The sequence below is a fragment of the Lithobates pipiens genome, unplaced genomic scaffold, assembly GCF_037356315.1.
Source record: "Lithobates pipiens isolate NorthernLeopardFrog02 unplaced genomic scaffold, aLitPip1_a1.2 Scaffold_18, whole genome shotgun sequence".
NCBI lineage: Eukaryota > Metazoa > Chordata > Amphibia > Anura > Ranidae > Lithobates > Lithobates pipiens.
Window position 1 is genome coordinate 81548000 of NW_027507758.1, and position 22083 is coordinate 81570082.

At 46.5% G+C, this 22083-nt stretch overlaps 1 protein-coding gene across 2 annotated transcripts in view; it reads right to left on the reverse strand.

Moving 5' to 3' along the window:
* Positions 1–4191: 4191 nt before the first annotated feature.
* TLR5 (toll like receptor 5) overlaps positions 4192–22083 on the reverse strand; it is a 54860-nt gene continuing 36968 nt past the window's right edge. For both annotated transcript variants that reach the window (XM_077485843.1, XM_077485844.1), the window contains exon 3: positions 4192–9656. In XM_077485843.1, the coding sequence (XP_077341969.1) occupies positions 7055–9656 (2602 nt within the window). In that variant the 3' untranslated portion in view covers positions 4192–7054. The remainder of the gene's footprint in view (positions 9657–22083) is intronic.

Consider the following 22083-nt stretch of genomic DNA (forward strand, 5'->3'; position numbering starts at 1 on the left):
TTTTAACCTTACTATACTTTTAAAAGCTTTTTAACTTACCGTACAGATGTATTACGCTATTAATTTACACAAATCAGCCTAGAAAAGGTTGTCCCTTGAGTCCACTTAAGCTACTACTTGATTTTAAAGGTATGCCACTTTTACGTTCCTTTTACCAGTTTTAAAGTCATTTTTTCATTCATGTTTATGCTAATATAACGGGTTCAAAAAAATTTGCTTTTCCTGGCTCTCTCCCATGGAGTGAAGTACGCCCCTTGATCCACTAAGCAAATGCCTCAAAATTTTTCTCCAATTGCTCACTCAGGCAGTCCTCACTCAAGAGACCATCAGTGGGTTTCTGTTGAACCTGTGGTGCTGAGGCCCTTCCTACCAAGCTATTGTGTCAAATTTGCCTGAAGGAGGCACCCGGGAATTGAGACGCTAAACATCAGGGGGTTAGGTTGTTTATTAAGCAGGCGATTGAGGAGAAATTGGAGGACATCCAACAAGAAATTGGAGATGTCCTCAAGGAATCAGTGACAAAGGAAAAGGATCCACGCAGGTGGCAGGAGACATTACAAGATTTCTTCAGATCATGACCAGAGCATGGAAGAGGAGGAAATGGAGTCTTTGATTTTGGTTTTATTCTTTATAGGTGACAGCAATCGAGGAGGCTGTCGGTTGGTAATAAGAGATTGTATATCCACCTTTAAAGTAAAGGAAGTATTTCCCTTGCTTAAAAACGGAGTTACCCACCATCCAATTTAGATCAAGGTATTATTGGAGGAGTGGGCAAAGCCTAATTGGAAGCCTAGCTGAGCTAACAGGTTCTCCAAGCTGGACCTCTTTTATGCTGGGGATTTAGAATATTACGATTTGGCTCTAAAGGTTAATGTGGCTTTGCAAACATTAGACAGACATGCAGGGCCATCTTTAAGGCAGGGCAAAAGGGGAAGCTGCCCTGGGCCCTGTTATTGTGGGGCCCAAAGCAGCTGCTTCATACTTGGCAACTATCCTACTTTAAATTCCCTTGTCCCTTGAAGTTTTAGTCACGTGCTGTGTCCCGATATCTCAGTGTGAAGTGCTGGTACTAATGCTGCTCAGCTCTGCCCTATTGTTGTGTATAGGTGACTCACCAGCAAACCCTGTGTTTACATGTAAATAACCGGCATTCATATGTAAATAGCGGCGGCATTACTAAGTAAATAGTTGCGGCCGGCAGCTTTTATATGTAAATAAAGGCGGCATTCATATGTATATCATGCCCCCCTGCAGTGAGGAGATGATGTGCTATAATCTCTAGCAATTAAACAGTGAGCCATAATCTGGTCTGTAACCTCTAGCAACCAGTCAGTAAGCAGTAATGATATGCTGTAACTGCTGGCAACCAATCATAATTTCTGCCTTATCTGATACAGTAAATTGATTTTAAGTCTAGCTGCTAGTTATTGTATGTCTCAGAGCAGGTGGAGAGTGAAATTGCATGGGGGGGGGGGGGCCCCAAGAAATTTTTTGCCCATGGTCCAATCAGTATTAAAGATGGCCCTGCAGACATGTTACAACACTGATGCATGATCTAGGCTCTCTGTACTGATCCTGTGATTTCCTGGAGGAACTAAAGGACTGCTGCCTGTAGGAAGAGGCTCAAATTGCCCTCAGTGCCCTCTTAATTCATCCAATGTCTGCCCAAACAGAACCTTGCTGGAGTTCTTTCTGAGAGACGGACTAAATCTAAAAGATGCTTCTGCCATGAAATCAGAAATTCTCTTTAATACTTCCAAAGACTCAATAATAGGGTCTCTAGGAATACCAAAATCCAGGGAAGCCTCTATGTTTGAGGTGCACAACTTGAGTGCTCTGGAAAGAGAGATCAGGGCTAAGCCCAGTTTGCCCTCCCTGGTGTCCGCTTTGACTGTACTTATAGAAAACTGGAGGATGGGGGGGGGGGGGATTTGAAGCAAACATTTATGCTATTCTGAGGGGTATCAAAAAAAAAAAAGAACGTGGCTAAAATAGTGACAAAGAGTGTGGACAGCTGTAATGCAAAAAAAGTCTAAATCATTTATTGAAAAACATACCACCTAAAAACATAGGTCTTAGTATACATTAACACCCAGGTGAGGTACACCTAAAACCACTTGTGCATGCATGGGCGTCCGCAGCAGGGGCAAGGGGGGGTCAAGTGCCCCCCCTGGAATCCCCAAGGTGTTGCATCCGCCGCCATGCTGCATTTTTTTTATCTGAGTCCGCTGACGGCTGCATCCTCCGCTCTCTCCTCTGGATCACAGCGCTTGCTGGCTCTGTGTTCGGCGGCCGCTCTGTAACACGGTCCCGCCCCCCCCCCCCGACCTGCTTGTGTGATAGTAGAGAGAATCAACGTTCCGCCTATCACATGAACCGGTCTGGGGGTGCGGGACTGTGTTACAGAGCGGCCGCCGAACACAGAGCCAGCCAGCGCTGTCATCCAGAGGAATAGATGCCCATCCGTACAGCCCGCCCTGTGTGCCACAGTGCCTGGATAGGAGGATCGAGGAGGGGGTGCCGCAGTGCTCTCCTCCACCACCACACTCTCCTGTCCCCCCCAGTGCTCTCCTCCACCACCACACTCTCCTGCCCCCCCAGTGCTTTCCTCCACCACCACACTCTCCTGCCCCCCCAGTGCTCTCCTCCACCACCACACTCTCCTGCCCCCCCAGTTCTCTCCTCCACCACCACACTCTCCTACCCACCCCCAGTTCTCTCCTCCACCACCACACTCTCCTGCCCCCCCCCCAGTGCTCTCCTCCACCACCACACTCTCCTGCCCCCCCAGTGCTCTACTCCACCACCACACCCTCTTGCCCCCCCCAGTGCTCTCCTCCACAACCACACTCTCCTCCTCCCCAGTGCTCTCCTCCACCACCACCACTCTCCTGCCCCCCCGTGCTCTCCTCCACCACCACACTCTCCTGCCACCCCCCCCCAGTGCTCTCCACCACCACCACACTCTCCTGCCACTGCCCCAGTGCTCTCCAGCACCACCACACTCTCCTGCCACCCCCCCAGTGCTCTCCTCCACCACCACACTCTCCTGCCCCCCCAGTGCTCTCCTCCACCACCACACTCTCCTGCCATCCCCCCTGCTCTCCACCACCACCACCACCACACTCTCCTGCCCCCCCCCCCCCAGTGCTCTCCTCCACCACCACACTCTCCTGCCACCCCCTCCAGTGCTCTTCTCCGCCACCACACTCTCCTGCCACCCCCCAGTGCTCTCCTCCGCCACCACACTCTCCTGCCACCCCCCCAGTGCTCTCCTCCACCACTACACTCTCCTGCCCCCCCCCAGTGCTCTACTCCACCACCACACTCTCCTGCCCCCCCGTGCTCTCCTCCACCACCACACTCTCCTGCCCCCCCCCCCCCCACAGTTCTCTCCTCCCCTGTTCTTGCTGCCCCCTGCTCTCCAGCTCTCCTCCACCACCACACTCTCCTGCCACCCCCCAGTGCTTTCCTCCACCACCACACTCTCCTGCCACCCCCCCTCGTGCTCTCCTCGACCACCACACTCTCCTGCCCCCCACCAGTGCTCTCCTCCACCACCACACTCTCCTGCCCCCGTGTTCTCTTCCACCACCACACTCTACTGCCCCCCGTGCTCTCCTCCACCACCACACTCTCCTGCCCCCCCCCACAGTTTTCTCCTCCCCTGTTCTTGCTGCCCCCTGCTCTCCATCTCTCCCCATCCTTCTCTAGCCACCATCCCAGTGCTCTCCCCCCTGTCCCCCCCCAGTGCTTTCCCCCCCTGTTCCCGCCAGTGCTCTCCACTGCGCCCAGTGCTACCCCCTGTTCTCCCCCCACAGTGCTCTGCACTCCCCCCAGTCCTCTCCCCTCCGTGCTCTCCCCCCTGTTCTTTCCCCCCAGTGCTCTGCACTCCCTCCAGTGCTCTCCCCCCAGTGCCCTCCACTCCCTCCAGTGCTCTCCCCCCCAGTGCCCTCCACTCCCCCCAGTGCTCTCCCCCCCGTGCCCTCCACTCCCCCCAGTGCTTTCCCCCCCAGTGCCCTCCACTCCCCCCAGTGTTCTTCCCCCCAGTGCTCTCTCCCTTGTTATTTCTATCCCCCCTGTGTTCTTCAGCTCTCCCCATCACTCTCCAGCCCCCACCCCAGTGCTCTCCAGCCCCCCATTCTCCCCACCCCTGTTCTTTCTGCCCCCCCTGGTGCTCTCCAGCCCCCCCCCAGTGCTCTCTACCCTCCGTGCTCTCCACCCCTGTTCTTTCTGCTCCCCCTGGTGCTCTCCAGCCCCCCCAGTGCTCTCTACCCTCCGTGCTCTCCACCCCTGTTCTTTTTGGCTCACCCTAGCACACTCCACTCCCCACCCCTGTACTCTCCACTCCCCCTGAATTTTGCCCCCACCCATGTGCTCTCCACCCCTCATAGTGCTCTCCAGTCCCCCGTGCTTTCCACCCCTGTTCTTTCTGGCCCCCACTGGTGCTCTCAAGCTCCCCCCCATTGCTCTCCACTCCCCCCTGCTATTTGTACCCCTCCAGTACTCTCCAGCCCCCGTGCTCTTCACCCCTGTTTTTCTGCCCCCCGTGCTCTTCACCACCCCACACTCTTAGCCCCCCCAGTGCTCTCAGCCTACCGTGCTCTCTGCCCCTGTTCTTATTGGCCCCCCAGTGCTCTCAAGTTCTCCCCCAGCGCTCTCCGCTCCCCACCCCTGTGATCTCCACTCCCCCTCGCTCTTTGCCTCCACTCATGTGTTCTCCAACCCCGTCAGTACTCTTTGCTCCCCCTTCTCTCCAACTCCCACCCAGTGCTTTCCACTTCCCCAGGACCAGAGGACAGGCTGACTGGGGCCGGAAAATGAGGACAGCTGAAGGTGCAGGTGGCCAGGGACCACTCCATCTCACAGCAAATAGATCCTCTGGAAGGAGCACCGTCCCTAAATCTAAAACTAGAACAGACCCTGCCTGCCGCTGGCCGTCATGGATATCCTGCTGGCATGCAAGGTACCGTACCGAGCATCATCAACACACCTTCCCACAGACAGGGACTGCAGACTGGGACATGGGGCACAGGAGGGGCTGCAATGATGGGCACAGTGAGACTGCATTCATGGCACAGTAAATCTGCATTTGATGGACACAGTGAGGCTGCATTTGATGGACACGGTGAGGCTGCATTTGATGGACACAGTGAGGCTGCATTTGGTGGGCACAGCGTGGCTGCATTTGGTGGGCACTGGTGAGGCTGCATTGAGCTCTTGCATCAAGTCTGCAGTCTCTGACCATCTCCTGTAGCATGTCTGCAGTCTCGGAGGGAGTCTGGAGAGGAGCCAAGAGTGGGAGCATCGCCGGGATGGGGGTCATGGGAGAAGTCAGACTTGTGTGGACTGTGGACAGGAGACTACAGGAAAACCAGAGCCACCAAGCTGGAGCCGACTGACTGAGCCCTGCACAGTGTACCTGAGAGGAGGTCAGTGAAAGCACCGCCAGGCCAGTCGGGGGGGGGGGGAGTCACTGATGTAAGGGGGGAGTGAATACGATAATGTAAGGGGCACTGATATAAAGGGTTTCCTCCTTATATTAGTAACCCACCCCCCTTATCTTATAGTCTTTCTGCAGAAGGTGGACCCCCCCCCCCCCACGTTCTGAGTTTCTGAGGCCCCGCTTGATGATCGATCACTTACCACACCACTTACCTCACCACTACAACTGGAATTTGAATATATATATATATATATATATATATATATATATATATATATATATATATATATATATATATATATATATATATATATAAAAAGCCCTATGTGATTTCATATCTATATCTAATGCTCTCTTCATCAAATGTGTAAAATGTATGGTTTTCCCTTTCATGAACAAGAAAAAAATTACGTTATGCTGTGAGGCTGGTATGAAATTTTTTCCAGGGCTGGTTTTTGAAAGCATGGGCATCCGCAAGGTTACTCAGGTGGCTGCGTACCATGCCCATATAGCCTAGAGAATGTACATCTTTTTACATTGCAATACATCTGTTGTTGCCATATTTTTATCTTGATGAAAACAGCCTATACAGTGACAGTATGAGATCAAAATATGGCCACAACAGATGTATTACAATGTAAAAAGATGTACATTCTCTAGGCTATATGGGCATGGAACACAGCCGCCAGAGTAACTTCCAATACAAAGTGAAGATGAATTATGTGTTATATAACACATATGTATTTCCAGTGGAAATATTTTCATGAGGTTGTCGAAAAGGGGCGGAGCATGAGTGGCCTTAAAATGATGCCCCCCCCCCCCTTGGAAAAAGTTTATTTGACTCATTATGAACCATTAAATCAACTTTTTTACCAATTGATTTGGACATGCTTCCTGTTTATCTATGTTTTAAGAACCCAAACAGCAGCAGGGTCACTATGGAGAACACAGTAGGGAGATTAAATGAACACCTGTTTGCTTGTGCCACTTTCTCGCTGGCTGGATGAGTAAGGTGTCACTGTTTCACCAGTGATTTTCATTCTGCAACATTTTTGGTGGGAGGCAGTTGATGCCTTGCTCATCCAGCTGGCGAGGCAGTGACACATACAAGCAAGTGAGTTTTCTCTCTGCACATTTTAGGAAACCTTGAGTTGTAAGTGTGATATGGGCCTTAGGGGTAAAGCTCTTGAGTTCTTGGAAAATAACTTCTGTTGTTGTTTTTACTTCGTAATATCAGGATTGTTGAACAACTGAGTCACAACGTTTCATATCCTGCATCATTTTGCCTCTATGAATGATAGGTTTCAGTACTCATGCACATGGGTAAACATGTAGATCTTCAGACATTTTACACCTGGTTCTTTGCAGTACACCTAAGTGTCCACTAAAATACAGTAGAGTACTGAGTAGGCTGGGGCTGGGGCATTTAAGTTGCAGTGGTAAAAATTGATGCATAGATTCAAAAGTACTAACCACCAGCTGATTTTCTTGGTTTACCTGGCTATGGTAACATTTGGGGCCTGCAGCCTTTAAGCTTTTAAGCCTACCTTCCCTTAGATGCTACAATTTCATGAGCTAGTCAGCAACATAGGTTCATAATGGAGCAACTCAGGAAACTGCTACTATTTGCTGTAGCTCTATCATAGATGTCACTGATGAAACTTTGACCTCTTTGTTGTCTACTTTTTCATCCTTCAATATTTTGTAGGAAAGTCTACTTAGAAACCAGTCTATGTCCTGGTAGTCCTCTGGCCATTTCAAATACTGACACCTTTGTATGTAAGTCTGTATTGGTTTGAATTTTCTTAGTTGGTAGTCTGAGAGTGACCCAACCACCACCATGATAAGTACATCCTTCAGATCGGTAAAATAGCGACTTTGAGCATAATTAAATGCTTCCACACACCACCCATCCTTTAAAAATTGCTTTGTCACAATGCATACAGTCTTCTTGCTGCTCCAGATAGCATCGCGAATATTTACAATATGATCTTCCCCAGGAATAAAGTTCCTTTCCTCAAAACACAGATTGAATCGGTTCCTTTCACAGTACTCAGAATCCAGGTTTTTTAGAAAGACATTTTCCACCCAGTGGAAATCCTTTTGAGTGTAACACAAATAGGCATCGTATTTGTGTATTTTTTCTTCTTGGATTTTTTCTTCAAGCAGAGAGAATACCATGCTCTTATAGAGACCAAAGAAAACCCCTCGAAAGTGTTTGTACGTAATCACAGAGGTCAAAAAGATTGTAAGGGCAATAGAGGTAAAAACAAACAAGGAAAACCTAAGATGCATTAACAATATTTCTTCATCACAATCTTCATATGTCATACTGTAAAGAGATACATACATAAAAGGTTCAGGATAGGCACAAAAAATATCAAGAGAATCTTTCACGGTAGTGTTAGTTTGGTTTAGCCATATTAAAAAATTTACAAGGGTGCAGTCACAAACAAATTGGTTAAAGCCAATAGTAAGATTCTTCAAACTGAAAAAAATCTCTGGGTTTGGTGAAAGTAGCTGGTTCTTTGAAATATCTAAAGTTATCAGACCCTTAGGGAAAACACCAGGTGTTAGATGTCTTAGAAAGTTAGATGACAAGTTAAGGAATTCGAGAGAGGTCAGTTTCATAAAAAGGCCATCTGGAAGAAACTGGAGATGGTTGTTGGAGAGATACAAATTCTGAAGAGCAGAAAGATTATGAAATATGTCAAGGCACTGCTCATTTATCCAAATTAATTGTATCATATTGTTAGAAAGATCCAGATATGAGAGGGAATTGTTTGGTGGGATATTGTAGAAAGGATAACAGTTAGACAATTGATTTTGTTTCAAGGAGATGCCAATAATCTCGGTGTTCTGTAGAACCTTGTACAATACTCCAAGGTCTACCAATTGATTCTCTGATAAGTCAATTACTTGAGCTTTTAATTCATCTGTGTCGATTTTTTTTAGCTTGTTCTCTTTCAGATTTAGAAAATATAGGAACTTTATTCTTTCGCAAAATATTATGGATAGAATGGCATTGCCCCGCAGGTCTACATAGTTTAAATATAGAAGGTTCTTAAAAGCATCTTGTTGGATTGGTCCTATATGATTATCATTTAAGTGGATTTCAAGTAAGCCTGTGAGGCCATAAAACGTATGATCGTATATTTCGCCCAATAAATTACTGGAAAGATATAGAGAAAGAAGTTGGTACAGTCCTTGAAAGGCATTTTTTTCAATACGATTTATTTTATTTCTTGAGACGTCCAGACTTAGCAAGGTGGACAGTTTTGCAAACAAAAGGGGCTTCAGAGAAAAGATTGATCCTTTTGATATGTTCAGAGCCTGAATGTCACTGTTGACCAAACCTGCAAAAGTTGCATTATCTGGATCCCTGAGGTTCTGGAAGCCAAATCCAGGACCCATTGTGTGAGAACTAAGTTGTAACTGTTGTATTTTGGTTCCATTTATAGCATTGATCAGTGATTTCAATCCTTGATCATTGAAACCATTTTCAGAAATGGCCAATATGTTCAAATTAATTTTCCGGAAAGGATTTCCACACTTGCTCCAGTCACTGATTTCTGCCCAACCTAGCTTGTTTGATGAAAGATCAAGGAGAGAGAAAGTCTTCAGTTCAAAGCTGTGAAGATCTCCCTCACAAAGTTTGGATATTTTGTTGCCTTTTAAGCTTAGTATATTGAAATTGTGCAAACGATAAAACAAGGGGTTGGGTTTGAGATATGTTATCTGATTGTTTGACAGCTGCAACATTTCCAAATAAAGTAGGTCCTTAAAATAGTCATTTTCCAGAATGGAGCTGTTTAAATTGTTATTGGTTAACAAAAGACTGTTAAGTTGTGACAAGCCAGCAAATGCATCTTGATCCAATATCAGCATTACATTATAGGACAAATCTAAAGTATTGAGGTTTGGCAAATTTCTGAAGCTGTTCTTCTGTATTATAAGCTTTTTAGTTTCCTGGTTGACAAGATGCAGGGCATGCATTTCCTCCAGAAGTGGAAATGACAGGGAATTTAATTCCTGGATGTAATTGAAACTTAAATCAGCATATTTTGTGTAGTTTGCCAGGTAGGGAATTTGAGTGAAATGACAGAAACTAAGAAAGACATTAAATCCAACAGTCTTGCAGCGTTCCTCATTGCTGGAGACAAGGAGAGGTGCACCAAATAGAAGGACTATGTGGTAGAACACGATGTACCTATACAAAAGAAAAAGATAGTTATTGTCATAGTAAAGTGTTTTAACTATGATGAATGATAATAAAATTATTTTGGGAAGTGATTTAGTAAAAGAGTACATTTCATTGAACCCATTGAGCATATTTTCACTGAAAACATAAGTCTCCTTTTTTATTTAATCATTTTAAAAAGGCTTTTAAATGTTTTGGGCTGGAGCTGCTTTAAAACCATCTACCATGTGCAAAGGATTTGTAACATCACAGGGCCAACTGAAAGCGTTAAAGTGGTTGTAAACCCTTACAACACACTTTGACCTACAGGTAAGCCTTAATCTAGGCTTACCTGTAGGTCTCCTAAACCTACACAGTTTAGGAGACATTTGCCGAAAAGAAAGGCACCGCTGTCTACGGCGCATGCGCCGTAGACATCGGTGCACAGGCGCACTGAGCGCGGCACCGTCAATGACAAAGATGCCGCACATGTCGGCTCCCGTGCGCATGCGCGGGAGTGATGTCATCGCAGCTTCGCCGAATAACAGCGCTGGAGCAGTGAGACCCCACCGAGAACATGGATGCTCTGGACTACAGGGGACAGCGGTGACTTCGCTGGCTCCTGTGTCAGGTAAGTGACACATAATGGACTACTATGCGATGCATAGTAGTCCATTATGCTTTGCCTTTGCAGGGAATGAAAGAGGAAGTAAACTTATCAGGGTTTACTTCCTCTTTAAAAGAAAATGTACACAGAAGGACAAAGACTACTGCATTACTTAAAAATGTCTGGCAGTGTTAAAACTTTATTTTTTAAATATATTTAAGGGCCCAATGCACACTAGGTAGCAGAAAAAAAATGCTCATATGGTGACATTTGTACACGCGTTCGGGTGCGTTTCCATTTATAAGCGCTTTTTCTCAAAACACTAGAAACAATGTAAACTTAAAAAACTCCTGACACGTCTAAACGTCACATTTAGGCTCAGGGCTGGACTGGGACAAAAATTTGGCCCTGGACTTCATCAGACCAGCCCACTTTAATATAGCAAAAAACCACAAAAACAGTATATAAAACTATATGTAATTGTGCAAAAAAACATAAGTAGCATAACATAAGGAGTCCTCACTAACCTCTTTTATTATTTCACTTATTCTCCTCAGGATTTTTATCATCTTTCTCACATCACTGTGTGAAGTTGAGGGCAAGCCGCGCAGCCATTACTTGGTCACTGAAACTGGCCCACTGAGCCATCGGCCCACCGGGAAACTCCCTGTAGTCCCAATGGCCAGTACATGCCTGTTTAGGCTCAACAAGCATTTCTTTCTGCCCCGAAAACTCCTCTCAAAAACGTTCCTCTACAAATATGCCTGTAAACGCCTAAATGTGCACTGAAACATATGCTAACATAGAGTTGCTTCTACAGGCTGAAAGAAAAATGGGAAACACCTCTATAAGCAGTATTTTTTATGCCCAGTGTGTATGAGGCCTTAAAAGAGATATCATCTTTTTTTTTTAAACAAAATAAAATAAGAAAAGCGACTTTTTTTATTTTTCAATACCAATTTCATGTCATGTTTTTCGAGACCAATTGCATGTCATACTTTGTCCCACTCTGATTTGAGAAATAAAAGAACATTGTTTTTCTCTTAAGAGTGCATTCACACCTGTAAATGCACCCTGCAGGCAATTAAATTCAAGAACCCCAGCTAATCGTGTGAACCTACTGGGTTCAGGTATTTGCCAGCATGGTGCATTCACAAGTGTGAATGTACCCCAATTCTGACTGTAGCTCCATGCCAAGCTGAACGTAGAAACACAGAAGAGTGACGGCGATCTAGTCTGCCCCATTTTGTATATAAATATAAAAGTCCAAATGATTGCTGCGCTTAAAAATGTATTGATCTGAAAAATTCAAGTAATTACATAGTATGATGTTCAGAGATTTCCGTTTCGGGCTTACAAGCTTACGCCCTTCATCAGATCAGAACACATTTAACATTTCAAACACATTCATGAGAATGTAAACATTTGCAAAGTATTCACATATGGAATACATTTTGTGGTAAATGGCTAATTAGTAAAATTGTATTCCTTCATTGATTGGTTTTTCAAACCACTAATACAGAAATGGTTAACCAGACATTCCTCTCATTATTCCATCAAGAACCTTCATTTTGTTAATCTGTCAAGAATGATGTGTAATTATATATATATATATATATATATATATATATATATATATATATATATATCTATCTATATATCTATCTATCTATCTATCTATCATATATATATATATCTCTATATCTATCATATATATATATCTCTATATCTATAATATATATATATATATATATATATCTCTATCTCTATAATATATATATTATATAATATATATATTATATAATATAGATAGAGAGATATCTATCTATCTATCTATCTCTATCACCATCTAAACATCCAGATATAATTACATTTCTCATCAGTATTAACTATCATAATCACATGAATAAATCTAAATCCGTGTTCAATCCCTTTAGGGCCGGTTCACACTGCAGGCGAGGCGAGGCGACTCCGACTTGCCTCGCCGCGACCTGCCGCGGCCTCAGCGGCGACTTGCAAATGACTTCTGTATAGAAGTCAATGCAAGTCGCCCCGAGGTCGCCCAAAAGTAGTACAGGAACCTTTTTTCTGAGTCGGAGCGACTCGAGTCGCTCCTCTCAGAACGGTTCCATTGTACAGAACGGGGGCGACTTGCGAGAGCGAGGCGAGGCGAGTCGTGTCGCCTCGCATCGCCCGCTGTGTGAACCGGCTCTTAGGGCAACAGTATTAAGAAAATGTATCCAATAAACGTCATTTTTTTAAAAAATCAGTTCCCGGTCAACTCCTCTCCTATTCTTACTTATACATTCCAACACCATATATTTTCATTGGGAAATCAAATGTCCTTTATCTAAAAAATGTCTAGCTAGTGGTAGTTGTATTAATTTATCCCTAATCGAATATTTATGTCTAGGTATACAGTCCTTGACCTTTTGAGTTGTTTCACCAATATAAAGTAACCCGCACATGCACATTATAGCGCAAGTCACATATGAAGATTAGCAAGTATTGATTGGGATATTAAAACTTCTATGGGGATGTGATATGTTTTTTTTTTTTCTTTAATCATTGAATTACATTGTATACATGATAAACAGGGATATGACCCTGTATTACGTGGTCTCAAAAATGTTATATTAGGTTTGGAAGGGAAGTATTGATCTTATTTAACTTGGTAGTTCATTCATTCAACCTGTCAGCATGTATCGGCTTCCTTGTATGAGGTACGAGCAGGCCCATATACAGGAGACCTGACCTGCATGGTATCAGTAATCTGCTGATCCCTGGTGCAATGCTTTACAGGCTCCTGCAACAAAAAAAATTATAAATACACATTTTCTTACCTGTAATGAAATCTGAATTTATTATTTTTTCTGAAAAGGCAAACTTATCCTGTAGCTTACTAGATCTACATAAAATATCAACCTCACCCTGATATTTTGAAATATAACTCAACTGAATCCTTGTGCAAGTGCAATAATTCTTCTATAAAACCTAAATAATCAATTTTCACATTTTTTTTAATGTTGGGATATCCTGTGATATCCAGTATTTTTGGGATAAGCCCTTTAGCTGCATTTATTAAAGAGGAACTGCAGTCTGCTCACATAATTTGTAATAAAAAAATCTTTGCCATTCTGAAGCTTCCCTCCAACCACTTTGCATATTTTATATATACTGTGATTCTGTACTTGCCAAATAAGCTACAGAAATCTCCCTCTGTTGAGTCTGGCTGCATTCATTTTAACTGTGGGCAGCTGAAGCTGCTGCCTCTTCACTTCCTGGATTCACACAGAGGCACACCTCCAGCTCTACAACCCTCTTCAGCTCTCATTGGCCAACTTATGAATCTTCCCCCCCTCCCTTTCAGGCAAAGTGAGATTGAGAGAGAGCTGTGTATGAGGTTATACACCTAGGCTAATGACCAGACAAGAAACAGGAAGTGTATAAGGTATTTACTGGCAGAAAAAAAAATGTTTTACTATCCAAAGTTAACCACTTGCCGACCAGCTCACGCTGATAAACGTCGGCAAAGTGGCAGCTACAGATGTGGGAGCATCAACTGTGGGAACTGTGCACATATGTATCATAGGAAGAAAGATGTAGTAGGTGTTGATGGTAGAACCCATAAGATCAAGCAATTTCTAAATTGTGGTACCCCATATGTTGTTTATGGCCTCCTGTGCCCTTGTGGCCTCTTGTACATTGGCTGAACCTCAAGGCCAATGAGAACCAGGATGAATGACTGAGAAAGACAAATACTCAGTACCAAGACATTTCAAGGAAGTCCACACTAGTAATGTTGACGGCCTTGGGGTTTTTGGTATTGAGGCCATGCCAAATGATTTGGATAATGGCAAAACACATCAGCTATTGTGCACTAGAGAGGCCTATTGGATTTTCTCTTTCGGGACTATGGCCCCAAAGGGTTTGAACGAAAAAAAAAAATCGAACTGCATAATTTTGTATGAGATTTGCAGTCCCTGTAGAGCATTTGGGATCCTTTTGGGGTGTGGCTATGTTCATTGTGCTTGTCTATTGGGTCCATCAACTACGAATAGATCTCCTCGTATGATATGTTTACAATTCGATGAGGTTCAGTCCCGCCATTTGGTTTACAAACACTCTGTAGCCATGAGATCCGATCGGTTATCGACATCTAGAGTGAGGGTGTTCCTTTTGTCGTGTATAGGCCTCCATAGTTGAGATTTTAATTTAGGTACATAGATAGGAAGGGTTTAGAATAGGCAGACATGTGCTGCGTTATGTTTAGCTCCAGATAGGTTAGGGTGCTAGACTGCCTTTCTTTTCTTTCTTTGTTATTTCTGTGACAGTATTCTTGTAATATTTCTCCTGCCTATTTACAATGTTGCTACTATATTAGTGGGCATATGGTTTCCTTGCAGGTAGATAGTCTTACAAGTCCCCTGTGGTACATATATGAGTGTTCACCTCCTCGGTTTTCATATTTATTTGTTTTTAGTAGTGTTGCTTTAAGAGGGGACCCTTGTGCCCCTTTTATTGGTTACACTGTGGACTGCCATTGGGGGTGATTTGTTGCCACAGTAGTTAGTAAACATACATGAGTGTTTTATGCTCATATGTGTTTAGTATATTGTTTCACGGCGGCTATGATATTGATTGGGTACACCTAGGTAGTGTTTACGTATGTGAGTGGGTGTGACCTATGTGAGTGGGCAGGGTGGGGCTTGAGGTGCATAACCACAACCCCCGAAACGCATCAGCCATCTTGAGGTATCGTTTGATCCACTCAACGTCAGGTCCATTGTTTATGCCTTCTATCAATACTCCTTTGTGAGTATATATATTTTTCTGTTTTATACTTGAATAAAGCTTTACCAGTGGTAATGCACTAGGTCGGTGCACCCTCCTTCTTTTCTTCTTTTTTTTCCTGATTGGCTGAGACACAGCAGCGGCGCCATTGGCTCCTGCTGTTGTCCATCAAAGTCAGTTCACCAATTAGAAGAGAGAGGGTGCAGGGCCGGGCCGCAGCTCTGTATCTGAAATGGACACATGGAGCTGTAACCATTTTGGAGACCCCTGTATTGCCATAACAGTCTCCTGACACATGCATGCAGTCTTTAAAATAGAAGTGTAGCGGGGTCTCTTTAAGAACTATAAAACTACTGTTCCCAGAACCCCGCTGGTTCCCAGGATGCTTTGAGTTATGCCCCAGAGACTTATGGGGGAGGAAATATAAGGAGGGGGAGAGGCCTAGTTCACTCTCTTTGGACACCCCCCTCTCTCCTAGCAAGAGGAGGTCTGTGCTGAACTGCTGAAAGCACAAGGCCTGAAGCCGGGCCTTGTGCTCTTTTCCAAAGAGCTCTCTGCCAGCTTAGTTGCACCTGAGAGACATTTTCTCATCTTTGCTGCAGTACACCAGAAGGATTGAAGACTGGGAGGTCGGTGGATTCCTGTTCCTAGACGAAAAGGCAGAGAAACCGGACTTGGACTTGTCCGAGTGGTGAGAGCTGTTTAAAGACAGATGCTTTATCTTTATTATTCGTTTGGATTACAAAGTTGTTCTTCAAGTGCACCACCGAAAGATTGCTAGCGAATATTGTTTTACTGGACTTCCATTTAGATCAGTCAGGCCTGACTGCATAGGTAGACAGTGCTGGGTGTTTACCCATGTGGGGAAGTAGCTGAAAAAGGGCAGCGCTAGAGTTGCATAGCAATACTTTATTATGCTGATTACTCTGTTTATCTTTATTACTGGTTACTGCAGGGACCTGATTATGTGTTGCAATCCATATGTTTGATTCATGTTATTCCTTTTATAAAAACAATAAGTAAAGTCAGTTATATACTTTCAAGGATTGTCTATGAGCTTGAGTTATCCACCCACGCACACACACATATTTAGAGTATAAGCGATTTAATGTGTATTGCTAGATACTAACTGTGCCAAAGTGGGTAGTGCAGATTTCCGGGGGGTTGGCGGAGCTGTGCTCAGGACCCAAACCAAACTTGCGGCCCTCTTAAGTGAGGGTATCGCTATACGTGGGGGCTCGTAAATCCGGGATTTCTGAGACAGCGGTGAACACTCCAGAGGTACCGGCATGGACCCACAGGGAGTCAGAGCGTGGTGTGAAGCGGCTAAGGCCGACCCAAGTCAGTCAGTGGTCATTAGCCTCCCAGGGGAGGAGCCATCGCCAACGGGATCACCGCAGGCTGCGGCCCGTACCTCACCCGAGAGTCCCAGATCAGCACCGGCCACCCTTAGCGCAGAACTGTGTGCTTTCCTGGGGGAGATTGTGGCCCAGTGCAAGAAGGATCCAACAGATTACCCGATGTCGGGGTACAGGAAACTCCGGATGTTTTCAGGGAGGAAACCTGTACCTTCGGAAGAAGAGGGATTTGAAGATTGGTTAGATAGCGCAACTCAGGCACTAGAGGAATGGGAAGTTCCAGAGCGCAGAAAGAAGCAGAGGATTGTGGAAAGTCTAAAGGGGCCTGCTCTAGAGGCCATACGCAACCTGAAGATGAGCAGGACAGACTGTAATGCGCAGGAGTACCTAGATGTACTACAGACTGTGTTTGGTGGGACAGAGAAAATCTCTGAGCTTGCTTATCAGTTAGAGCATTGCTACCAGAAGAAAGGTGAAAAACTATCAGACTACATGGGACGTTTAGATAAAATCTTGCATAAGATGATCCTAAAGAAGGGGATCAGCCCAGGAAAAGTAGATGAGGCCCGTACTCAACAGGTACTGAGGGGAGCTCAACCCATGGATCCTATTGCATGGACACTGCGTGCCCGACAGGATGGGAAGAGTCTGGAGTACACTGACCTCATCCGAATGATCAGAGAGGAAGAGGCCCTACTGGAAGAGAAAAGGGAAGAAGATCTCACCGAGCCCGTCAACCAACCGGTAGCAATAGTTACACCGGCCGTGACTCCCGCTAGAGATAAGGAGCTGGACACTTTGAAGTTACAGATGTCCCAGGTGATGGAGATGTTGACTGCTATGATGGCGAAAGGTCAAGGGGGAGCCGAGAAACCAAGTCCTAGAAAGGAGTTGTTTCCAGATACACCAACACCAAGCCCCACTCGAGACCGAGAAGAGATGCTATGCTACAACTGCGGGGGCAGTGGCCACTTCGCCAGTAGATGTTCCAGTCCCAAGAAGAAGAAGATAGATAACCGCCAGCCGGCGGGAAACTTCAGAGGGCCCCGGTGAGGGAGTCAACCGGGTGCCCATGTCTTTCAGTGAACTCTAAACTGAATAGAAGGAAGAGAGAGAGAGAAAACCAGACCCCTCAGAAGGAATGCCTACAAATAAGAGACAATAACATCCCTCAGCGGGTTTGTACTCCCATTACTGTGGGGAGGGTCAATGCATACCAGGTTCGAAAAAGAATAAAGTCTAAAACCAACTGGATGAAGACAGGTCCCCAGAAGAGGGTGGCCTCAACCCGGCCCTACCCAGAAGAATTGGTCGGCCCGTCCCCCACTGTCTCCATCCAGGTGGAAGGAGTCTACACGAAGGCCCTCCTGGACACTGGAGCTCAAGTGACTTTGTTGTACAGAGACTTCTATGATAGGCACTTGAGCCATTTGCCTATACAGAAGATAGAAGAGCTGGAGATATGGGGCCTGGGAACTCAGAGTTTCCCCTACGATGGTTACCTGCCCATAAAGCTGACCTTCGATCCATCTGTGGCTGGGAAAACAGAGGTGTTTGACACCCTGGCAGTTGCGTGTTCTAGACCGCCCGGGGCCAGCAAGATGTCCCTCATCATAGGGACCAATACGGATCTGGTGCGAAGACTTCTGACCCCTCTAGTGGAGACGAGTAACCATCAAGATCCCAATATCCATCCCATGCTGAAGACAGCCTACCAACGGTTGGTCCTAGAGCAGAAGACCCCAGGAGAGGGGATAGGGAAGGTGTGGAGACTTGGGAGAGAGGGAGTGGTGCTGCAGCCCGGAGAGGTAGCCTGCCTCAGGGCCACGGTGAAGCTTACCTGGGAGCAGCCTGGCCCCTTTGTCATGCTGGAATCCGATCCAAGGGAGGATCACTCCGGCCTGGAAGTGATACCGGAAGTGATTTCAATCAAGGCCCTGAAGAAGGCTCGAGGAAGAGTCCCAGTGAGTGTGAGAAACCCTACGGAGAGACCCATAGAGATCCCTGCCAGAATGCTGTTGGGGCAGGTGAGTCCTGCGGCCCCAGTCAGCTGGTCAGAAGTAAAAGGAACGGGTGCAGGAGGAGATGTTTGGGAAAAACTTTCCATGGAGAACCCGGACCTACCTGGAGCCTGGAAGGAGAGAGCCAAGGCCCATCTGACTAGATGGGAGAGGATTTTCTCAAAGGATGAGTTTGATGTGGGATGTGCCAGGAGTGCCACCCACCGAATCCGCCTCCAAGAAGACAAACCCTTCAGGGAAAGGGTTAGCCGGGTCCCCCTAGCTGACCTGGAGGATCTGAGGGAGCAGCTTGCGGAGTTGAAGAAGACTGGTGTGATTCGGGAGTCTAGAAGTCCCTATGCCTCCCCCATAGTGGTGGTCAGGAAAAAGAATGGGTCGTTGAGGCTTTGTATTGACTACAGGACTCTCAACAGGAGGACCATCCCTGACCAGTATACCACACCGAGAATAGAGGATGCCCTACAGAGTTTGGCTGGTGCCAAGTGGTTCAGTGTAATGGACCTCAAGAGTGGGTACTACCAAATCCCCATGCACCAGGAAGACCGAGAGAAGACAGCTTTCATAACCCCAGTGGGATTCTTTGAATTCAACAGAATGCCTCAGGGCCTGTCTGGAGCCCCTGCTACCTTTCAACGCCTCATGGAGAAGACCGTTGGAGACATGAACCTCATAGAAGTCCTTGTGTACTTGGACGATGTCATTGTCTTCGGGAAGACTTTGGAAGAACATGAGGCCAGGTTGGAGAAGGTGTTGAGAAGACTCAGCGAAGAGGGACTCAAGCTTTCTCCCGAGAAGTGCCGGTTTTACCAATCCTCTGTGAACTATCTGGGACACATAGTGTCTGAAAAGGGAGTGGCTACAGACCCTGAGAAGTTGGAGGCAGTTACCTCTTGCCCAAGACCGACAACAGTCACAGAGCTCAGATCTTTCCTGGGGTTCTGCTCCTATTATAGAAGATTTGTGAATGGGTTTGCCCGGTTTGCCAAGCCACTGAACGAATTGCTCAAGACTGAAGGAGAAGAGGATGGCTTGGGACCTAGGAGGGCCGGTGAGTCGGTTCAAGATCAGTGGAACCCCAGGTGTGAAGAGGCTTTCCGAACCTTGAAGAGGAGCCTTACCACGGCCCCAGTCCTGGCCTATGCCGACCCCCACCAGACCATATGAGCTACATGTCGATGCCAGTCATGAGGGCCTAGGCGGAGTGCTCTATCAAGAGTATGAAGAGCAGCTGCGACCAGTGGCCTATGTGAGCCGGAGCCTGACTCCCTCGGAGAAGAACTACCCCACTCATAAATTGGAGTTCTTGGCCCTCAAATGGGCAGTAGTAGACAAACTGAAGGACTATCTCTATGGGGCGGAGTTTACCGTAAAGACAGATAACAATCCTCTGACCTACCTCTTCACTACTGCAAAGTTAGATGCAACCGGACACAGATGGTTGGCTGCATTATCCGGATTCAACTTCAGTCTAAAATACAGACCAGGGGCTGGAAATAGGGATGCAGATGCCCTGTCCCGAAGATCTCATGTCATGGTCGATGACTGGGAAGACTGGACTCAGGTAGCACCGGAAGGAGTGCGAGCACTCTGTCAGGGTGCTGAGTTTCAAGCAAGAGGGGGCTCCAGAGCAGAGGAGATAGGAGTCACCGCAGTGGGAGTCCCTCAACCCTACTGTGGGGTAATTCAACTAGCAGAGGAACTCCTGCCAAAGCTGTCCAGAAAGGAGCTGAGCTATGACCAATTGGAAGACCCCATGGGGAGATTGGTCCTTGAAGCTTTGGAGAACGAGAATCCAGAGGGACTTCGACATCACCCTTCCAAGGAGGCTCGCCTGCTGAGGAAAGAATTGGATAAGCTACAAGTACATCAGGGAGTGGTCTACCGAAGGGGCCCCTCTGATAACTCAGAAGATAAGTGGCAGTTGTTTCTCCCAGAGAAGCACCGAGAGACGGTACTAATTGCCTTACATGACCAGCATGGCCATCTAGGGGCGGAGAGAACTTTCCAGCTTGTCAGAAGCCGCTTCTATTGGCCCTGTATGAGGGCAGAAGTGGAGGAATATTGCCGTTCTTGTGCACGATGCATCCAGAGGAAGACTCTACCCCATCAAGCTGCCCCAATGGGCCACCTACAGAGTCAGGGTCCAATGGATCTGGTGTGCATTGACTTTCTCTGCCTCGAACCCGATTTGAGTGGATTGGGAAATGTTCTGGTGGTAACCGATCATTTCACCCGTTATGCCCAGGCTTTCCCCACCAAAGACCAAAAGGCCTCCACTGTGGCCAAGGTGCTCATGGAAAAATACTTTGTCCACTATGGATTACCACAGAGAATCCACTCAGACCAAGGAAGGGACTTTGAGAGTCGTCTGATCCGGAACCTACTGGACTCATTGGGAGTAGAAAAGACTAGGACTACACCTTATCATCCACAAGGAGATGCCCAACCTGAGAGGTTTAATCGGACCTTACTAAACATGCTTGGAACTCTAGAGACAGAGAAGAAGCAACACTGGAGCCAACACATATCAGCTCTGGTGCACGCTTACAACTGCACCACAAGTGATGTGACGGGTTACTCCCCCTACCGGCTCATGTTTGGGAGAGAAGCAAGATTGCCGGTGGATCTGGCCTTTGGCATTTCCCTAGACCATGCCTCTGCTACCTCCCACAAGGGATATGTGGACCGACTTAGACACAATTTGAAAGTGGCCCATGAACGAGCTCAGACGGCCTCGGACCAAAGGGGAGCCCGCAACAAGAGGAACTTCGATCTGAAGGTTCGAGTGCAAGACCTGCAGCCTGGGGACCGTGTACTGCTACGCAATCTGGGGATCCCTGGGAAGCACAAGCTTGCTGATAGATGGAGATCGGAGCCCTATGTCATTTGCAGAAAGCTACCTGGATTGCCTGTGTATAAGCTAAAACCAGAGGGGAAAGTGGGGCCCTTGAAAACTTGGCACAGGAATCATTTGCTCCCGCTTACTGAAGCAGTCAGAATACCTCCAGTGAGAAATCCACCTGAATCTGTTTCCATTCTGGATACCCCAGGACCTAGCACTCGGTCTCAGACCTCCCGGGTTAGAGATGGACAAGATTCCCAACAAGGTGAAGGTGGAAGAGGAGAGCTTGAGTGGCTGTGGCCTTCATCAACTCCAGGAAATTCTGCCATAGATCTCCCACCTACTGAGGATACACAGGATGGGACACTGAACCCAGAAGCTACAGAGTTCATTCCATCTAGTGGTGTGCCTGAAGGCTGGGAAGATATCCCTAGCATTTACTCAGAAGAGGAAGGAACCGATGTTCCAGAACCAGTGATGCTGTCAGAATGTGTTCCTGAAGTAGAGCCTGTGGCACCAGAGCCTGAAGTCCCAAGAGAACAGAGAGCTCGCCGAGTTGTGAGACCCCCCAAGAAGCTAACCTACTCTCAAATGGGAGAGAGCTCTGAGGACTCTGTTGTGACTGCTAGAAGAAGTGCTGAATGCTCTAATCCTTCCACTGACCATTTGGTGGAGGGCAACCCCAGCTCACTCTCTGGCACAGTTAGGCAGGCCACTCATGTCAGTGTGACCTGTGGGACAGGGAATCCCACCTCTGAGTTCTGGTGGAAATTCCCTGTACCAACATCATACTCAGCACTTTCAAAATTGGTACAGGATATGTGTTAAAAGTTTA